Genomic DNA, 19,248 nt, shown 5'->3' on the forward strand with positions numbered 1-19,248 from the left:
AATGTATTTTTATAGGGAGAATATTTATCCCATTTCCCCGTATCTTTATTCCAGCCATTACTCCTGGGCAGCACAGAGAACCCTCGGAAGCTCCGCCTGCTAGAAGGATGTGTCTACTCAGACTATTCCCTCTGCACCTCTTTATTGCTGTTTGAGGTTGCTTTCTGCTGTAACAGCAACTACCTTCCAGTTCAAGCACATCACTTTTGCAGTGTGCCCATACAGCCAAGCAGGATGCAAGCAGGAATCCCAGACACAAGGAGGAAGGGGAGCAATGCAGTTATTTAAAAATGTGAAAGGTTTTCAATAAAAAAATAGACTTTTGTGCATAGTGAGAGACTGAAACTTTATACTAAATCATACAAATTTGCTATATACTTGCCACAGAATTTTGAAAAACCTGCTACAGGAAACCAGAAGCTCTGGTAATAAGGTCTGGCTCTCTGTTCAGCGTCTGAAATCTGAATGACCTTCCACCAAGTTAAGCCACAAATAACTGAAACAGTTTACCACAATTAAACAAATCAACTCTGTGGTTTTATAAGCTCCATTATCTATTCTTATGTGAATCCATTTGTTTTTAATATGTAGCTCTGCTCAAACCCTACCATACTTAGCTCTTCCCGTTACATCCTATCATCACCTCCAATGGTTATCTAGAGTCAGGCAGAATTCCTGAGAAGGAGATTCTGATCTCTAACATATTCAAGATCATCTTCACTACCTGGCAGGCTGAATGGGCTATTATCCCAAAGTGCACAAGTGGGAGCCAGTAAGGCATATACATGCCCTGAAGCGATTCACGTTTTCCATCATTTGCATCCAGAGAAACCAAATCCAAGTATCCTAGGATTTGACCAGGGGAAAGGAAAAGGCAGAACAGAGGAAGATACTGTCAAGGTTGGCTGATACTGATCTGGCATCCTGTGGCTTCTCAGCTCAAGGACTTGTATGGCGAGTTATACATCCATATGCTGGATGTTTCTCAGTATGCTCTCCAATACAAGTGGAATCTGCTTTGGATCAGCCCAGCTGTCAGTTCATTGGACCAGCAGGAACCAACCCAGATCAACTGCAAATATTCCTGATCTGCTCCCTGATGGTACAACAGCTTGGACAAACGACTAGCTCCTGTATCTGCTTCATTACTAATCTACTCCTGTTGTTACTTTTATTTCTGCTTTGTTCCCATCCTTCCAATCCCTTGTATACATTTCTTGTCCTCAACTCTGTTTATTCTATGACCTTGCTTATTGCTCTCTACTCCTGTATCTTTATCCCGAGGACTGTTCTGAAAGTTATAGCTGGGTCTATTTTTGTCTTTCATCACAAAACACTGCTTCAGACCTGGGTCAGGAATCCCTAGTTTGGCCTCAAACCCAACATGCACTTCCATCATCTTCCTCTAGTAGAAGCTGTTGCAAATGGTGACGAAGCATTTCCTGTGGGAAAGCTCAAAGCTTCTGCACTCCTATCCTGTCCAAGCAGGTCGTGCCAGGTTGCACAGGGCAGCATTTCAATGTGCAGAGCTGTAGGGGAGAAAAGTTACCTGGTTTCCTTCTCACTCAGGGTCACCTTCTCAGTGAGGTAATCAAATAATTCTCCTCGCTTCATTCTGTCAGAAGAAGACATTTTGTGAACACAAGTGCTGAAAGTGTGGAGACAGATAAGGGTTGCAGAGATGGGAGAGGGAGAGATGGCAGAAGGAGAGACGGGGCAGGGAGGCACAGCTAGAAGCAACATTATATAATAGGAGTAGGCAACTCCAGACTCGGAGTGCCACAAACAGGTCTGATTTTCAGGATATCCACAATGAGGTAAATTGGCATGCACTGCCTCCATCGTATACAAATTTATCTCATGCATATTCATTGTGGATATCATGAAAACTACACCTATTTGTACATGGAACCAGATTTGCCTACCCCGATCTATACTTCTATAGAAAAATATATTTTGGGTGAAGAACACAGATCACGGGTGATGACAGGTGGGATGAGAGCAAGCAGGAGTTTAATAAGTGGATTCTATTTTGAGGGGCATTGTAGTCAAGCATGAGAAAACTCAGAACAATATCTAATATCTAGGCTCCATGAAAAGTGAATCCTCCCCTTCTCACTCACAAGCCAGACCACTTCCTGTCATGAGGTGGAAATCACAAAATACTTACAGATCGAAGACCAGGAACATGAATGTGGAGGACTCGTAGGTATCAATGAGTGTAACTGAAAAAGAAACCTCTATGAGACCTGCGACTGATAACACAGCATCGACAGACAGAAGATACAGATAAAGAGAACATCATACCAAAATCTCTTACTAATAGCATGGAAGAGAAGCAGAGAGAGAGGAAAATTGGTTCTTATCTGCTAATTTTCATTCCTATAGTACCAAGGATCAGTCCAGACTCCTGGGTTATGCCTCCCTTCCAGCAGATGGAGTCAGAGAAAAAAGCTGAAGGCAACCCCTGATAACCCAGTCTGCCACCTGCAATCTCTCAGTATAATCAGTATCAAAGCAGAATGAAGTAAATTTAAAACAACCAATGACTAGATCAAGAGAACTCCACTGAACAATAACCTGTGAAAACTACGTACATGAACAGAGTACGGATTAGAATGCTTCTTCATAGTCTTTAAAACACTGCAGAAAGAGAAAACAATGGTGCGGACTTGCAGACTCTCCGGAACACTATATCCCTGGGCAGGCGTCTGGACTGATCCTTCGTACTACAGGAACGAAAATTAGCAGGTAAGAACCAATTTTCCTTTCCCTGTACGTACCAGGATCAGTCCAGACCGCTGGGATGTACCCAAGCTGACTTAAATGGGGTGGGACCCGGAGAGTCCCGTTCGAAGCACACTGCTGCCAAAAAAAAATCAACATCCGGAGCCCAGACGTCCAAATGGTAATGCTTAGCAAACGTGTGCAAAGATTTCCAAGTAGCTGCTCTGCAAATCTCCTGCGGCAAAACACATTGGCTCTCTGCCCAAGATGCCGCTTGAGATCTGATCAAATCAGCTTTAAGACCATCTGGCACTTGCCGCCCGTGACATAAGTATGCTGAAGCAACGGTGTCCTTCAACCTTAGGCAATAGTATCCTTGGAAGCCTTACATCCCTTCTTAGGACCGCTCCATAAGACAAAAAGATGGTCTGACAAACGAAAAGCATTAGTCACTTTCAAGTACTGCAGAAGTATCCAGCGGACATCCAGTCTCCTCAAATCATGAGCCTGAGGAGAGTTCCGATCTAAATCCTGAAAAGCTGGTAACTCAATTGACTGGTTTACGTGAAACACCTATACCACCTTCGGCAGAAAAGAAGGCACCGTCTTAGGCCAAACCCCAGAATCCGAGATCCGCAAGAACAGTTCTCTGCAGGACAATGCTTGAATCTCAGATATTCGTCTGGCCGAACAGATGGCCATGAGGAACACCGCCTTGAGTGTTAAATCTTTCAACGTAGCCCGCTTGATAGGCTCAAAGGGAGGACCGCAGAGCCCACGGAGAACCAAATTCAAACTCCACGAAAGACACACTGCACGCACTGTCAGCTGTAAATGTTTGGCTCCCTTCAAAAAACACGCCACATCAGGATGTCCTGCAAGAGACGTACCATCAACTTTACCTCTTAAACATCCTAACGCCACTACCTGAACCCAGAGCGAGCTGTACGCCAGTCCCTTCTTTAAGCCTTCCTTCAAGAAAGCGAGAATGTGCACAATAGAGGCCTGGTGCGGGGGAACCTTCAACCCGCTGCACCAGGAATCGAAAACCTTCCACACTCGAACATAAGTGAGAGAAGTAGAAAACTTCTGGTCGTGCAGCAGAGTAGAGATAACTGCATCCGGATACCCCTTCTTTCTCAACTGCCGCCTCTCATAAGCCAAGCCGCTAGACAAAAGCGAGCCACCTGATCAAAAAATACTGGACACTGTCGAAGTAAATTCGGAAGGTGACAGAGACACAAGGGACCATCGACCGCTAGGTTGATCAGATCTGCGAACAACCATTCCGGAGCTACGAGAATCACCAGCCCCCGGTGGAACTCTATTTGCCTCAAGACTTTTCCCACCAACGGCCAAGGAGGAAACACATAGACTAGTACATCGTCTGACGGCCGCTGCCACTACCACCATCACCTTGGTGAATACGCGAGGAGCAGTCTCCAAACCGAACGGAAGCACCCGAAACTGGTAATGCTCGCCCAGGACCATGAATCGCAGAAACCTCCGATAACGCTCTTGGATTTCTGTGTGCAGGTAAGCCTCCGTCACATCCAAAAAGGCCAAAACTTCGCCTTTGTGGACGGCCGCAATGACGGACCTCAATGACTCCATGCGAAAACGAGGTACCCGAAGCGCTCTGTTGACCTTCTTTAAGTCTAATATCGGACAGAAGGAGCCCTCCTTCTTGGGCACTATGAAATAAATCGAGTAGGTTCCGGTCCGATGCTCGTCCGGCGGGACTGGGGCAATCACCCCCAGAGCCTTCAAATGAGCCAAAGTCTGGAATACCATCTGCTGCTTTGCCCGGGACCTGCAAAGAGACACCAAGAACAGATCCCGTAGTGGGCGAGCAAAATCCAAAGCGTAACCGTGTTTTATGATGTTTAGAACCCACTGATCCAAAGTAATCTTGACCCATTCCTCGTGAAACAGAGAGAGGCGACCTCCGATCTCCGGAACGGAGGAATGGGCCAGTGCACCTTCATTGGGTAGACTTGTTTGCGGAGAATCCTTGGGAGGCTCCGTCATGAGGAGGCCGTCTACCGCGAAAGGAATGAGCCCAAGACTGGGACCATGCCGACATTTGTCGCGGAGGAAAGGACGGGGCCCTACCCGCACGAAAACTGCGTTGACCCCGAAACGAGCTGAAAGAGCGAGAAGACCTGGGCTTATCCTCCGGGAGCTTGTAAACCTTATTGTCCCCTAAGGCCTTAATTAGGTGCTCCAGGTCATCACCAAACAATAGTTTTCCTTTATATGGGAAGGAACCCAGCTGAGACTTCGATGAGATGTCAGCCGACCTTGCGAAGCCAAAGAAGCCTTCTTGCCGACATCGCTGAGGCCATCGTGTGCGAGGATGTACGGAGGAGATCATACAAAGCATCCGCCATACAAGCTACTGCCGCCTCCATAGGGTCCGCCTGTTCCGCCTCCGCCGGGGGAAGCTCCTGAGTTGTGAGCAACTGCTGCACCCATCTAAGAATAGCTCTCTGCATGAGACTACTTCACACAGCCGCCCTGACACCCAGAGCCGATACCTCAAAAATCCTTTTGAGAAGAACCTCCAGCTTCCTATCCTGGAGGTCCTTAAGAGCTGCCGCTCCCGTCACAGGAATGGTTGTGTGCCTAGCGATCGCCAAGACGGCCGCATCCACCTTAGGAATCTTAAGCAGATCCAAGGACTCCTCCGGAAGCAGATAAAGTTTTTCCATGGCTCTACTAACTCACAGGCTGGCTTCAGGCGCATCCCATTCCCGAGTCATAAACTGCAATGGCATCGGGTGAAAAGGGAAGGTTTTAAGTGGAGCCTGAAGACCCGACAAGACCGGATCCCCCGAGGAAGGCTCCGCCACGGGCTGCAGCGCCTGAATATCGAGTTCCGCGAGCACATGAGGAATCAAGGGGTCCAGCTCCTCCCTACGAAATAACCAGAGCACTCGCGGGTCATCTCTGTCAACCGGGGCAGCATTGTCAATGTCATCACCCGTGGGAGGATCCTGAGGATCGGGATCTGGCTGGACGAGGGATGGCGGTACCACAGCATCAGGAACTGTACGAGGTGGCTGGACCCTAGGGGCCACTGTACCCTCTGCAGGCCTAGGAAGCTTTGCAGGTGGAGGCTCCTGCAAATTCCAAACTGCCTCAGCCTCCATGTAAGCTTTATGCAATAATAATACAAATTGAGAAGAAAAGGGGTGCTGTCGCTTTAAGGACCCCCCCCCCACCGGAGGCAAGACGGAACGAGGCGGGGAGTCAACCCCCAAACCGCGAGGCCTTTCAGGAGAAAGCCACGGAGGGGATTCTCCTCCCCCGGAACCATGCGCAGTATCAGACCTAGAATCGGGCAAATGGCCGCCATTCCCGCGCTTCTCGGGGACAGCCTCTGATTGCGAGCAGGGAGACTTTTTTTTCTAACCCTCGCAATCATGTAAGGGATGGCCGCTTGCCTGCACCCGGTACCTGAGAAGGGCCTTCCCCCCAGGGATGCAACGCAAGCAAAGTCCCTCGCGGGAGAGCCGCGCTGCTGGCTCTCCACAGGCGGAGCAGCGCACTCCCTGCAGCAAGGCCGTCCAAGCTGCCACAGAAAAATTTGCTGGGTAAGCGATTACCCCCTCTGGAGACCTGGGAGATTACAACCAGCTATGTTTAAAAACTTTTAAATGCTCCTTTTTTTTTTTTAAACTTTTAAAACCAGCAAACCAGGGGAATGACATGTCCCTGGGCTCTTAACAGAGGAATGAAGCTTTTCTGTATCATTAGGGGGGAGGGACCGGCCCACCGGTAAATCCCCCCTATTCACCGGGCTGAGACACCAAAATTCTCTGGGAAATTAGGCTGTAGGGCACCCGGCCCTGCCTTGCCTGCTACCAAGTGGGGGAAGACCGCCCCCACCCCCCTTGGGAGATCTGCAGCCGACTGCTTGCTGACTGACCTTATTAAACTCAAACACTACTTCCTCTTTTTTTTCTAAAGTAACAGTTGATCTAGCCAAAGGAAACTAGGGATACAAAGAATAATCCCTCACACTAATGAAAGATCGTAAAAGGATCAGGACCTCAGGTTATGCCATCCTTCATCTGCTGGAGTCAGAGAAATACTGAGGGATTGCAGGTGGCATACTGGGTTATCAGGGGGTGCCTTTAGCTTTTTTCTCTGACGCCATCTGCTGGAAGGGAGGCATATCCCAGCGGTCTGGACTGATCCTGGTACGTACAGGGAAAGTGGGTTTTGCACCTCCACCATCTGCTGGAGACAGAGAAATACTGACAGACTCTAGGTGGTACCTCAGGGGTATAGGACAGAGTCTGTTAAAACTTCTCTGTCTCCATCTGCTGGAGGGAAGGCAAAACCCAGGAGTCTGGACTGATCCGGGTACGTACAGGGAAAAAGGTATTATTGATAATACAAAATGGGGAGAGAAATATGTGGAAACAGACGGAAAGCAACATCAAAAAAAACAGAAAGAAACAGTGGACCTTAATCTAAAAATCAGTGGAAAAATCTCTTTATAAATAAGATCCAAAGAGAAAAAGAAAAACAGAAGGTGACACAGGAAGAAACAAGCATGGCTCTTACTAATGTAGGGGTGTCCTGCCACCTTCCTGAGGATTTCGATCTCTTTCACAGTTGAGAGCCTGACTTCCTCCAGCTGCTGTGGTGTCATACGCTCTGGGGTGATTTCTATAATCTTCACAGCATACTCCTTCCCTGTCTGCTTGAGGATACATCGGCGAACAGTGCTACTTACTCCCCTGCACAAAGAGTAGGAGAAGGCCCACAGGAGGAGTGAGTAACCAAGAGAGAGACAGAGACAAAATGAGAGAGAAAAAAAATGGGGCACCGAAAAGCTAAAAGACAAATGGAGGAAAGACACAGCAGGAAGAGTAGAGCGGCCACTGATGCACCCTCAGAATACAGGACATGAGGAGAGAGGGAAAGGATCTTGGGAAGAGGGAGACAGAAAGGAATCTAAGGGAGCTGGATAGGAGCCTGGTGGAGAGTAAGAAAGAGGAAATGACAAGGAAAGTGGTGGGGAAGGAGGAAGGATAGGATGATGAAGAGGTACCCGAGGGAGAGAAAGGGGAAGCAGAGAGGAATGAGGAGGGATTGAAACTGGAAACGGGAAAGGAAACTGGAAGGATTAGATAAGAGGGAAGGGAAAGGGAAGAAAGAGTAGAAGGGAGGATGAGAGGGAGAGGATAGAAGCAGGTGGGGGATGATGTTCTAGCAAGCATCTACAGCACTCATTTCAAAATCCTAGATATGCACAGGTGGGTCATAAATGGAATCTAAAAACCAAAATATTGGGGAAAAAATCCAATCATTCCCTTTAATTATTTTAATTCTGTAAATTACTTTGACAACATATGTAAAATTGTCATACCATTAAAATTTGAATCTAGTGAGGTACGTTTGTTTCTTGGAAGCTTGAAAGCAGCAGAGACCAGACAGCTTAAGATTACATTGGTTACTTAGCACATTCGCCAGTATTTCCCCCTTCCCAAGTCATTCATCCCATCCAGTTCATCTCCTCTTTCTAAGCATTTACAGAACAGCTGCCTGGTTACTTGGGAGGGCAATTTTCAAAAGGAAAATTAGTTTCTTACCTGATAATTTTCGTTCCTGTAGTACCAAGGATCAGTCCAGGACACCTGGGTTGTGACTCCGCACCAGTAGATGGAGACAGAGCAAAACTTGTGGGCGGAGCCATATATGCCCCTGTGCCAGTCACAGCCCCTCAGTCATACGTAATGTCAAAGTAGAAACACAACCAGAGAACTAAAACTAAAACTAGCTATAAACCGCTAATAGAACGGGGAAAGAAACACCCCTTCTGGAAACGGACTCTCCAACCGAGAGAGCTAAACAAGCGGACAAGAGTAACCCAGAACAGTGAGCGGACTCTCCGTTACTTCAACGCAGCGCTGCGGGCGGGATCCTGGACTGATCCTTGGTACTACAGGAACGAAAATTATCAGGTAAGAAACTAATTTTCCTTTCCCTGTACGTACCAGGATCAGTCCAGGACACCTGGGATGTACCAGAGCAAACTTACCGAGGGTGGGAAGCAGAGAGTCCCGCTCGGAGTACCCTCTCTCCAAATCCCCTGGAATCGGTAGTCCGGACATCCAACCGGTAATGCCTGATAAAGGTATGCAACGACTTCCAGGTAGCCGCCCTGCAAATCTCTTGAGGCAACACCTGAGAAGCTTCCGCCCAAGACGCCGCTTGAGATCGAGTTGAGTGAGCCCGAAGACCCACGGGAAGTGGTTTTCCCCGCACCAAGTACACCGAACCAATGGCCTCCTTGGGCCAACTGGCAATCGTCGTGCGGGACGCTGCAGTTCTTTTCTTTGGACCAGAGAACAAACCAAACAGATGATCCGTGACCCGAAATGGATCAGTGACCTCCAGATAGCGAAGGAGGGATCTCCGCACGTCAAGCTTCCGTAATTCCCTCGCTTCTGGATCAGAGGGCTCCCTGACCGCGAAAGCGGGCAGCTCAACCGATTGATTGACATGAAAGGCCGACACCACTTTCGGCAGGAAGGAAGGAACCGTCCGCAAAGAAACTCCGGAATCGGACAAGGCCTGTAACTCTGAAACACGCCGTGCCGAAGCAATCGCCACCAAGAACACCGTCATCAACGTGAGATCGTTAATAGTTACGCGTTTCAAGGGCTCAAACGGCGCCGCGCATAAAACGGAGAGAACCCAATTGAGGTTCCAAGCCGGACAGGGGAGACGCCATGAAGGACGAAGGTGCTTAGCTCCCCGACGGAACGGGAGATATCCGGGTGAAGAGCCAGGAAAGTACCACAGACCTTACCTCACCAACAACCAATCGCCGCCACTTGGACACGTAGAGAACTGCAAGCCAGACCTTTGGCTAGACCTGCCTGGAGGAACGCCAGAATGTCGGAGACAGAAGCCGCAGTGGGGTCCACCCCACGCTGCACGCACCATTCCTCAAAAACCACCCAGACACGGACATAAGCCAGGGACGTCAACTGTTTCCTGGAACGTAGCAATGTGGCTACCACCGCATCTGAGTAACCTTTTCTCTTCAGCCGATTCCTCTCAACAGCCATGCCGCGAGACAGAAGTGATCCGCATCCTCCAAACAGACGAAGCCCTGATGGAGTAGACCCCCCAAGTCCCTGGAGCTGAAGGGGTGCCGCCACTGAAAGCTGGATGAGGACTGCGAACCACGGCCGGCGCGGCCACCCCGGTGCCACCAGGATCACGTTGGCTGGGTGCAACTCTATGCGCCGCAGAATCTTGCCGATCATCCGCCACGGGGGAAACACATACAGCAGAACATCCGTCGGCCAGGGAAGCGCCAACGAATCGACGCCTTCTGCCCCCCTTTCTCGACGTCGCCTGAAAAATCGCGGAGCCTTCGCGTTGTGCCACGCGGCCATCAGATCCATGTGGGGCACTCCCCACGTTTCACAAATGAGAAGAAACGCTTCGTCCGCCAGCTCCCACTCTCCGGGATCCAGGCGATGCCGGCTAAGAAAAGCCGCCTGAACGTTGTCGACTCCTGCAATGTGAGAGGCTGTTATGTTGCTGAGATGTAGCTCTGACCAGACCATTAAGCTCTGAGCCTCCTCCGCCACCTGTGGGCTCCTTGTCCCGCCTTGGCGGTTGATGTAGGTCACGGTGGTCGCGTTGTCCGACAACACTCAGACCGCCTTTCCCCGCATTACCGGTAGGAAGGCTTGCAGAGCCAGACGGACCGCTCTGGTCTCTAGTCTGTTGATAGACCACTGGGCTTGCGACACTGACCATAGGCCTTGGACCGAGCTCCCTAGGCAGACCGCTCCCCAACCGGAGAGGCTGTCATCCGCGGTCACCACCGTCCAATTGGGCACCAGAAGAGACACTCCAGAGGACAGGTGACTGGAATCCAGCCACCAGAGCGGGCTGGACCTCGCGTGTCCCCCTAGTGGAAGCGGTAAGTGGAACTCCTCGGAAACCGGCGCCCAGCGAGATAGTAAGGACGACCGTAACGGTCGCAGATGAGCGAACGCCCAGGAAACCAGCGCAAGAGTGGAAGCCCTAGAGCCCAGGACCGTAAGGCAGACGCAGACCCGCGGCCGGCGGAGAAACAAGAAGCGCCTTACTGGAGCTGGCAGTTCGTATCTCCGTTCGTGTGACAGGAACACCTTGCCCTGCTACGTGTTGACGGCTCCCAGAAATTCCAAGGTCTGCGAGGGTGTCCGATGACTCTTGTTGAAGTTGACCACCCAACCTAGGGACTGCCAAGGTGTAGGACCCTGGCCAACTGACAACCGACACTGATCCTCGGGCTGCGCCCGAATCAACCAATCGTCCAGGGAAGGATGGACCAGGAGACCTTACTGGCGCAGCCGCGCCGCCACCATCACCTTCGTGAACGTACGGGGGCCGTCGCGAGACCAACCGGGAGCGCTTGAAACTGGCAATGCCGTCCTAGAACGCAGAACCTGACGAAGTGCTGGAACGACGGCTGAAAGCCTATGAGAAGATACGCCTCCGTGAGATCTAGGGAGGTCAGAAACTCGCCGGGCCGCCCTGCAGCAATTACCGACCGAATCGACTCCATTGGCTCTTCCGACAAGCCTACCCTGATTAAGTACACCGACTTCTGCAAGTATCTTGCCTACGCCTTGTATATTCCTGTAAATAGTCCGTTGCAGTTTTTATTTATTGCTTTAATTCCTCCACCTCCTGCTCTTTGTATACTCCTCCTTGTTCGCCCTCCCTGTTCATTGTAATTTCTACCTTTAAAGTTACATTGTAAACCGGTATGATGTATGCATACTAATACCGGTATATAAAAGTTTTTAAATAAATAAATAAATAAATAAATAAATAATTTTGAAGTGAGAAACGCGAAAGCATCGGTTTACCCCACCGAGATCCAGAATAGATCTGGCCGTGCTGCCTTGAGGACCCACTGGTCTGACGTTACACCGGCCCATCTCTCGACCACTGAAATCAACCGCGCCCCGACGTTGGGAACGGCGTGCTGTGGCTGCGGTGAGAGAGTGAGAGAGAGGCCGACCCCCTTTCATTGCGAAGCTTAGGCCCCTGCGCTCGCCAGGGCTCCCTCGTTTCCCCCGAAAGGACTGCTGCTGCCATTGCGGGGTCCGGGAGGAAGAAGACCTATACGACTGACCAGGAGACTTTTGAGGACGCGACGTCCTGGGATCACGAAAGCGGGACCTGGCCGAAAACGAATACCGCGCCCTGAAATTATCCTCGGGCAGCTGGAAAAACCCTGATGTCCCCTAGGGAAATCATTCGACCTCCGGCAAGGGAGAGAGCTTACCCATAGCCTTTGTGACCTAGAGGTGCAAAGCCGGAGTACCCCATTCTCGATAGAGCAGGGCTGCCACAGAGAGGTGAAAAGGAATGAAGCCCAGCCGAAACTACCCCTGGCGGGGTGGCGCTGCCCAACTCCTCCAGGATGGCGGGAATCAGGGGCCAGCTCCTTCCTGATGAAGAGGCGGATCAAGCTAGAGTAATCCCCTTCCGAAGGCTGTGTCTGCCTCGCCGCCCCCTGCGGCGGCGCGCCATCCCTCTCAGCCCCCCTCAGAGGCGGGGAGGACACCTTGGAAATCTCCGGACCCGACGATTCAGAAGTAGACCTCTCCCCCAGCCCCCCTCGGAGGAGGGAAGGGCACCGCAACGGGCGTTTGGCTATGAATCGCCCCGCCGCGATCCGCGGCCGAGTACGCGTCCGGTCCAAACTGATTGGCCTCTCAGGCCCCCGCCCTGGCCAGAAGGTCGCTTGTGGACTCTGCGGGCCTTAAAGGCCCTATGCCAGGCCAAAAGAAAACCAGGGGCAGAAAAGCACCATGCTAGGCCAAAAGAAAACCAGGGGCAAAGAGCGTTTCTCCCCCAGCCCTCCCCCCCACCGCCTCCGATGGCAAACAGACCGCGGAGCCGGCCGCTGGGGGGGGGGAAACGGAAACGAGGGAAACCCTGGGACCTGCCGCGCTTGGTGTCGCGCTCGACGCTGGCACCAAGATGGCCGACGTTCCCGCCAATTTCACGCGAGAGGTCGGCGTTTTTTTTTTTTTTTTTAATCTTTTTCCGCGGCAGACAGGAACTGCTTGGGGAAGGCCGCCGGACGGTCCCCGACCGCACTCGCGAGAGGCTGCCGCCGAACAAGCACCCCCCCGAAGCAAGGCCGACGATCCTGTGCCCCCCCTGTTCGCAGCCTGAGGAAACCGAGCTCGCTAGAGGCGCGCGGTGCTGGAGCAGCAAGTCGAGCAGGCCGACCCAAGCGGCCTGCTCGGAAGAATGACGAAAATTAAAATGGGAAACGTCGAAACGACCGCTGCAGCAGAGAACCCGGCGCGCTGAAAAGAAAACTGCACTGTTTTTTTTGTTTTTTTTTAAACTACCCGGAGCTGTCCCTCGCAGCGGTCCAGCCGGGGCGAGAGAACCGGGCTCCCCGGTATCACCCCGGCTGGGCTGTAAGCTAACCCAGGATCCGCGACCCGTAGCCCAGAAAGGGCTCTACCCGGAGGAATGGTCCCTTCAGGACCTAGGGACCCCCTGGGAGCAAACGACCCAGCTACGAGGCATGCCGGCGAAAACGCGGCGAGACGGAGAGCCACGCGACTAAAAAGGTAAAATTAAGGCGACCGACCTCCCCCCGCCAGCAGCGCCCCCCCCCCGGAACCAACACGGAGCGGCGACGCGAAGGAACAGAGCCGGAAACAAAATCAACAACTTTTTTTTTTTTTTTTTTTTTACAAAAACCTGTCGACTATCCACCGTCCTGGGTGGATAGTTGACAGGATTAGCAGGGGTGAGTGAACCGGGCTCCCCGGTGTCACCCCAGACGCTGCTACTCGCGTAGCCGGGTCCTCGACCCTAGCAGCGGCTTCAACCGGGGGGGGGGGGGTAGTCCCCTCATGGCCTCTCAACCCCCCTGGGAGGCAGGGCAGATGGGACGTCAGTGACAATTTACAATGCAAAAATGCAAAATTCCCAAAAGAAAACAACTATGGCCTAAACCGTCCTAAAAACAAGCAAGAGAACCAACCCTGACAGAGTACCAGAACCAGGGCAGGCAGGAGCTGTGACCGCACCTGCACCATCTACTGGAGACAGAGTAAGACTGAGGGGCTGTGACTGGCACAGGGGCATATATGGCTCCGTCCACAAGTTTTGCTCTGTCTCCATCTACTGATGCGGAGTCACAACCCAGGTGTCCTGGACTGATCCTGGTACGTACAGGGAAGGGTGTTTTGAAGGTTTAAAAAAAAAAAAAAAAAAAAGCCATGTAAATTGTACTGGCTGAAAACTGGCAGCCCTGTGCGCGAGTAAAAGTGTATGCATAATTACATAACACGCATTGTACTGGAAGTGTGAGGACTATCTTTAGTTATCGTGTGTGAATACTCTGTTAAAAATAACCTTTATTTAAACAAATAGCGGATTAAAGTTGGTATTGCAGTTTTTTTATAGCAAGCTGAAGAGCTTATTCATTTTTATGGCAAGCTGAAGAGCTTATTTGATAACATAAAGACAACGTGAGCCCATAGTTTGCTGTATAATAAAGGCATGTGAAATTTCCACCTTTATAACACGTTAACCCAAACTTCATGGAAAAGCACTTATCTTATGGCTTGTTATGATTCTTTTCATTTTAAACAAGTCAGTGCAACGCCGACACCGCCAACGTTAACGTTTCGCTTGACGCTTCATCAGGGCGGATTTTTACTTGCAGCTTCTTACGGTCTGGGCTCAGACCTCCCTGATGAAGCGTCAAGCGAAACGTTAACGTTGGTGGTGTCGGCGTTGCACTGACTTGTTTAAAATGAAAAGAATCATAACAAGCCATAAGATAAGTGCTTTTCCATGAAGTTTGGGTTAACGTGTTATAAAGGTGGAAATTTCACATGCCTTTATTATACAGCAAACTATGGGCTCACGTTGTCTTTATGTTATCGAATAAGCTCTTCAGCTTGCTATAAAAAAACTGCAATACCAACTTTAATCTGCTATTTGTTTAAATAAAGGTTATTTTTAACAGAGTATTCACACACGATAACTAAAGATAGTCCTCACAGCTAGTTATTGTGCATTTAGGAATTGGAGACTAGTTGTTCCCTTGGTTCATATATTATTGTACTGGAGGTGTGCCAGGGTGTGGTAGGTTCAGGGGAGAAAGCTGCATGCAGGGTTTTGATCAGGAAAAGGAGTCTTAGAAAAAGGAGATGAAAATTTTCATGTAGGAAATATTATTGAAACAGAACACAAAGACCATTTTATCTGTATTGAAAACAAAAAGACTTTCGATGGGAAAGGATTATAATTGTGACAATCACATGTGAAATATTATTTGATTGAGTCACAAATGTGAGCACGCTTCAAAAGATATTAGAAGATAACAGTGCAGAATAAAAGCAGTATATACTCGGGATATTTGGGTAATCCATAATTATTATCTGTTGTCAGTCTATAGGTGCAGGTGTTTATGTTTCTGTGTTCTGCCATATTTTCTCTCTCCCTAAGTATCTTGCTTCTTTTAAGATTTTCTGTCTTATTTTCACGCTTTGTGAGAAATTCTTGGTCTTTCACTCGTCGTTCCTTGGTCTCACTGCTATTGTTACCCATCTCCTCTCTTCCCTTTTTTTGTCAGCCCCTTCGATCTCCCTTGCCTTCTGGGGCCCTCTCCCCTTTTAGTCTGTCACCATTCTTGCAGTGTTCTCTCATCCTCTCTCACTCACTTGCCCCTCCTGTGATGCTCCCCATGCCTTAGAGTGACAAAGTATACTTGTTCTGCTCTTTTTATAACTTTGTCCTATGCCCTGCTTAAGCAAGAGCAGGATACACAATTGTTCCATTTTTCAGCCATGGAGAGAGAGATTTGACTAAAAATTCCATGTACAGTATTAACTGAAGAGCTTAACAGATTTCTCAGAAAAAAAAACAATATATTGAAAAAGGAAAACAATAGCTTAATAAAACTGTTTTATCTTTGAATATGGTTTATTAAATTTCAACAGCCAGGTACCAGAAACACAGGCAAGCATTCAAGCAAATGGTTGATCCTTCCCAGTGCTGCCATTTGTGTATACATGTACCATGACTTTCCATCCCCTGTTAACCGCTCCCTCATCCCCCCTCCCACCCATCTTGGTACAAAGCCATTTATTCAAAAAACCAACATTACCAACAAGCCATGACATATAAGCTGGTAAATACAAAGTATGCATGAAATATTGCTAAATTCAAACAGAATTAGCACTTTGAACTAAGATACATGATAGCTCTATGTCAGAAAAAGTTTGCATATATGCATAAGAAAATCCTAAAAGCCAATTTGACAAATGATCTTGAGTGCTTGCCTCTTGTGCACTTAAGCTCAGACATTTTCCCATCACAACCAAAGAATAGAACAAAGGGTCAACAAACATGAATATCCCACCCTGTGTCCCTCCCACAACGAAAGTAAAGAAGTGCTCATCATCTTGGATGAATCTTGGCCAAATACATCAGAGCTACAAAGTATTCGGTATGAGACTGTGGGCTCTAGGTGACAAACTTTGGATATACAGTTCCCAGGTTTCCAAATACACAAAGATTCCATGGTCATCATATCATATAGAGAGTTGCTCCATTGCCAGTAGGAAGGTGAAGAGTTGCTCCACCATTGTAACAAAATCGACTTTTTCCCCAGCAGGAATGCTTTTTGTGCAAAAAGAACAATACCTCTCTGAACAAAAAGTCTGGAAATATCTTTGTTAAACAGAATCAATTCAGAAGATAAAGGAACATGATAACCCACCAAGTTGGTGACATAACCAAAAGCCTTCCACCAAAATTTCTTAATTACAGCATAATCCCAGAAAGCATGAGATAATGTACTTGGAGGTTGCTTACACTTCACACATATCCTAGAATCTGTAAGGTTAGAATGAAAAGCCAGAGTTTGAGAGATGTAGGCTCTATGCAAAAATTTAAACTGCATTTCTTTCAGATATATATTCAAGGAAATAGATTGCAAACCTTTAAAGCATGACTGAATGACTCTCTGTAAGGGAAAAATTGCTCTCTTTCACCCATCTATCCCACACTACACCCGCAGACTGAAGCGGATATAAAGTTTGCAATTTTTGGTACATTAAGGAGATTGTTAATTTTCATCTTTCAGTATGGAAGGAATCTTCTATTTTAAATATCCACTCCTAAGAAAGGGAGCCTTGGGGTAACAAGCTGATATAATGGCACAGTTGTAGATAAGAGAAATGATCCACCGTCCAAGGAACATACTGGATTACCAAATCATTAAAGGGTAGAATAGAGCTGTCCACAGTCAACACTTGTTGCAGCATTGGCAAGCTAAATGTAAGACATTGATAAGACAAGCTAAGAGAGAATTTGAAAAGAAGTTGGCCGTAGAGGCAAAAACTCACAATAAAACCTTTTTAAAATATATCTGAAGCAGAAAACCTGCGAGGGAGTCAGCTGGACTGTTAGATGATCGAGGGGTTAAAGGGGCACTTAGAGAAGATAAGGCCATCGTGGAAAGATTAAACGATTTCTTTGCTTCAGTGTTTACTGAAGAGGATATTGATGAGATACCCGTTTCGGAGAATGTTTCATGGGCAATGATTCAGATGGACTGAACTAAATCACGGTGAACCTAGAAGATGTGGTAGGCCTGAATGACAAACTGAAGAGCAGTAAATCACCTGGACAAGATGGTATACACTCCAGGCTTCTGAAGGAACTCAAAAATGAAATTTCAGATCTATTACTAAAAATTAATAACCTATCATTAAAATTATCCATTGCACCTGAAGACTGGAGGGTGGCTAATGTAACCCCAAAATTTAAAAAGGGCTCCAGGGGCGATCCAGGAAACTACAGACCAGTTAGCATGACTTCAGTGCCAGGAAAAATAGTGGAAAGTGTTCTAAATCTCAAAATCATAGAATATATAGAAAGTCATGGTTTGATGGAACAAAGTCGGCATAGCTTTACCCAAGGCAAGTCTTGTGTCACAAATCTGCGTCACTATTTTGAAGGAGTTAATAAACATGTAGATAAAGGTGAACCGGTAGATGTAGTGTATTTGGATTTTGAGAAGGCATTTGACAAAGTTCCTCATGAGAGACTTCTAGGACAAGTAAAAAGTCATGAGATAGGTGGCGATGTCCTTTCGTGGATTAAAAACTGGCTAAAAGACAGGAAACAGAGAGTAGGATTAAATGGACAATTTTCTCAGTGGAGGGGAGTGGGCAGTGGAGTGCCTCAGGGATCTATACTGGGACCCGTGCTTTTCAATATATTTATAAATGATCTGAAAAGGAATACAACGAGTGAGGTAATCAAATTTGCAGATCAATCAAAATTATTCAGAGTAGTTAAATCAGAAGCGAATTGTAATAAATTGCAGGATGACCTTGTGGAACTAGAAAATTGTTCATCCAAATGGCAGATGAAATTTAATGTGGATAAGTGCAAGGTGATGCATATAGGGAAAAATAACCCATGCAATAGTTACACAATGTTAGGATCCATATTAGGAGCTACCACCCAAGAAAGAGATCTAGGCGTCATAGTGGATAACACATTGAAATCGTCGGTTCAGTGTGCTGCGGCAGACAAAAAAGCAAACAGAATGTTGGGAATTATTTGAAAGGGAATGATGAATAAAACAGAAAATGTCATAATGCCTCTGTATCGCTCCATGGTGAGACCGCAACTTGAATACTGTACAATTCTAGTCTCCGCATCTCAAAAAAGATATAGCTGCAATGGAGAAGGTACAGAGAAGGGCGACCAAAATGATAAAGGGGATGGAACAGCTCCCCTATGAGGAAAGACTAAAGAAGTTCGGACTTTTCAGCTTGGAGAAGAGACGGCTGAGGGGGGATATGATAGAGATCTTTAAAATCATGAGAGGTCTAAAATGGGTAAATGTGAATCGGTTATTTACTCTTTCCTATAATAGAAGGACTAGGGGGCACTCCATGAAGTTAGCATGGGGCACATTTAAACCTAATCGGAGAAAGTTCTTTTTTACTCAACACACAATTAAACTCTGGAATTTGTTGCCAAAGGATGTGGTTAGTGCAGTTAGTGTAGCTGGGCTTAAAAAAGAATTGGATAAGTTCTTGGAGGAGAAGTCCATTACCTGCTATTATTTATTTATTTATTTAAAATTTTTATATACCGACATTCATCCAGGATATCACATCGGTTCACAGTGTAACGCAAACAGATGCCAGGCATGGTGCTTTACATTGAACAAATAAAACATGTTAACATGGGATTAAAAGATGGTGTGAGATAACATGGGATAATTTGCATTAAATAATACACATTGCAATTATATACATATGTACAAAGTGGAGACACTAAGAGATATGAAATTTAGGAATGCTAGGAAGAGAGAGGGGAATGGCAAGCAGAGGGGGGAGAACGAAGGGAGGAGGGGGGAGAAAGGTAGGATAGGGGCGAGGTGAGGGGAGAGAGGGACAATAGAGGGGGCAGTGGAGA

General features: G+C 47.9%; 1 protein-coding gene across 3 annotated transcripts in view; it reads right to left on the bottom strand.

Moving 5' to 3' along the window:
- The window catches only part of PHKG2 (phosphorylase kinase catalytic subunit gamma 2), a 64,443-nt gene that overhangs the window by 30,718 nt on the left and 14,477 nt on the right, over positions 1-19,248 (bottom strand). For all 3 annotated transcript variants that reach the window (XM_029606809.1, XM_029606810.1, XM_029606811.1), the window contains exons 3-5: positions 7,306-7,481; positions 2,171-2,225; positions 1,550-1,615 (exon numbers count right to left, since the gene is read on the bottom strand). In XM_029606809.1, coding sequence (XP_029462669.1) covers positions 1,550-1,615; positions 2,171-2,225; positions 7,306-7,481 — 297 coding nt within the window. The remainder of the gene's footprint in view (positions 1-1,549; positions 1,616-2,170; positions 2,226-7,305; positions 7,482-19,248) is intronic.

Source organism: Rhinatrema bivittatum, chromosome 6, assembly GCF_901001135.1.
Source record: "Rhinatrema bivittatum chromosome 6, aRhiBiv1.1, whole genome shotgun sequence".
In the NCBI taxonomy this organism is placed as follows: domain Eukaryota; kingdom Metazoa; phylum Chordata; class Amphibia; order Gymnophiona; family Rhinatrematidae; genus Rhinatrema; species Rhinatrema bivittatum.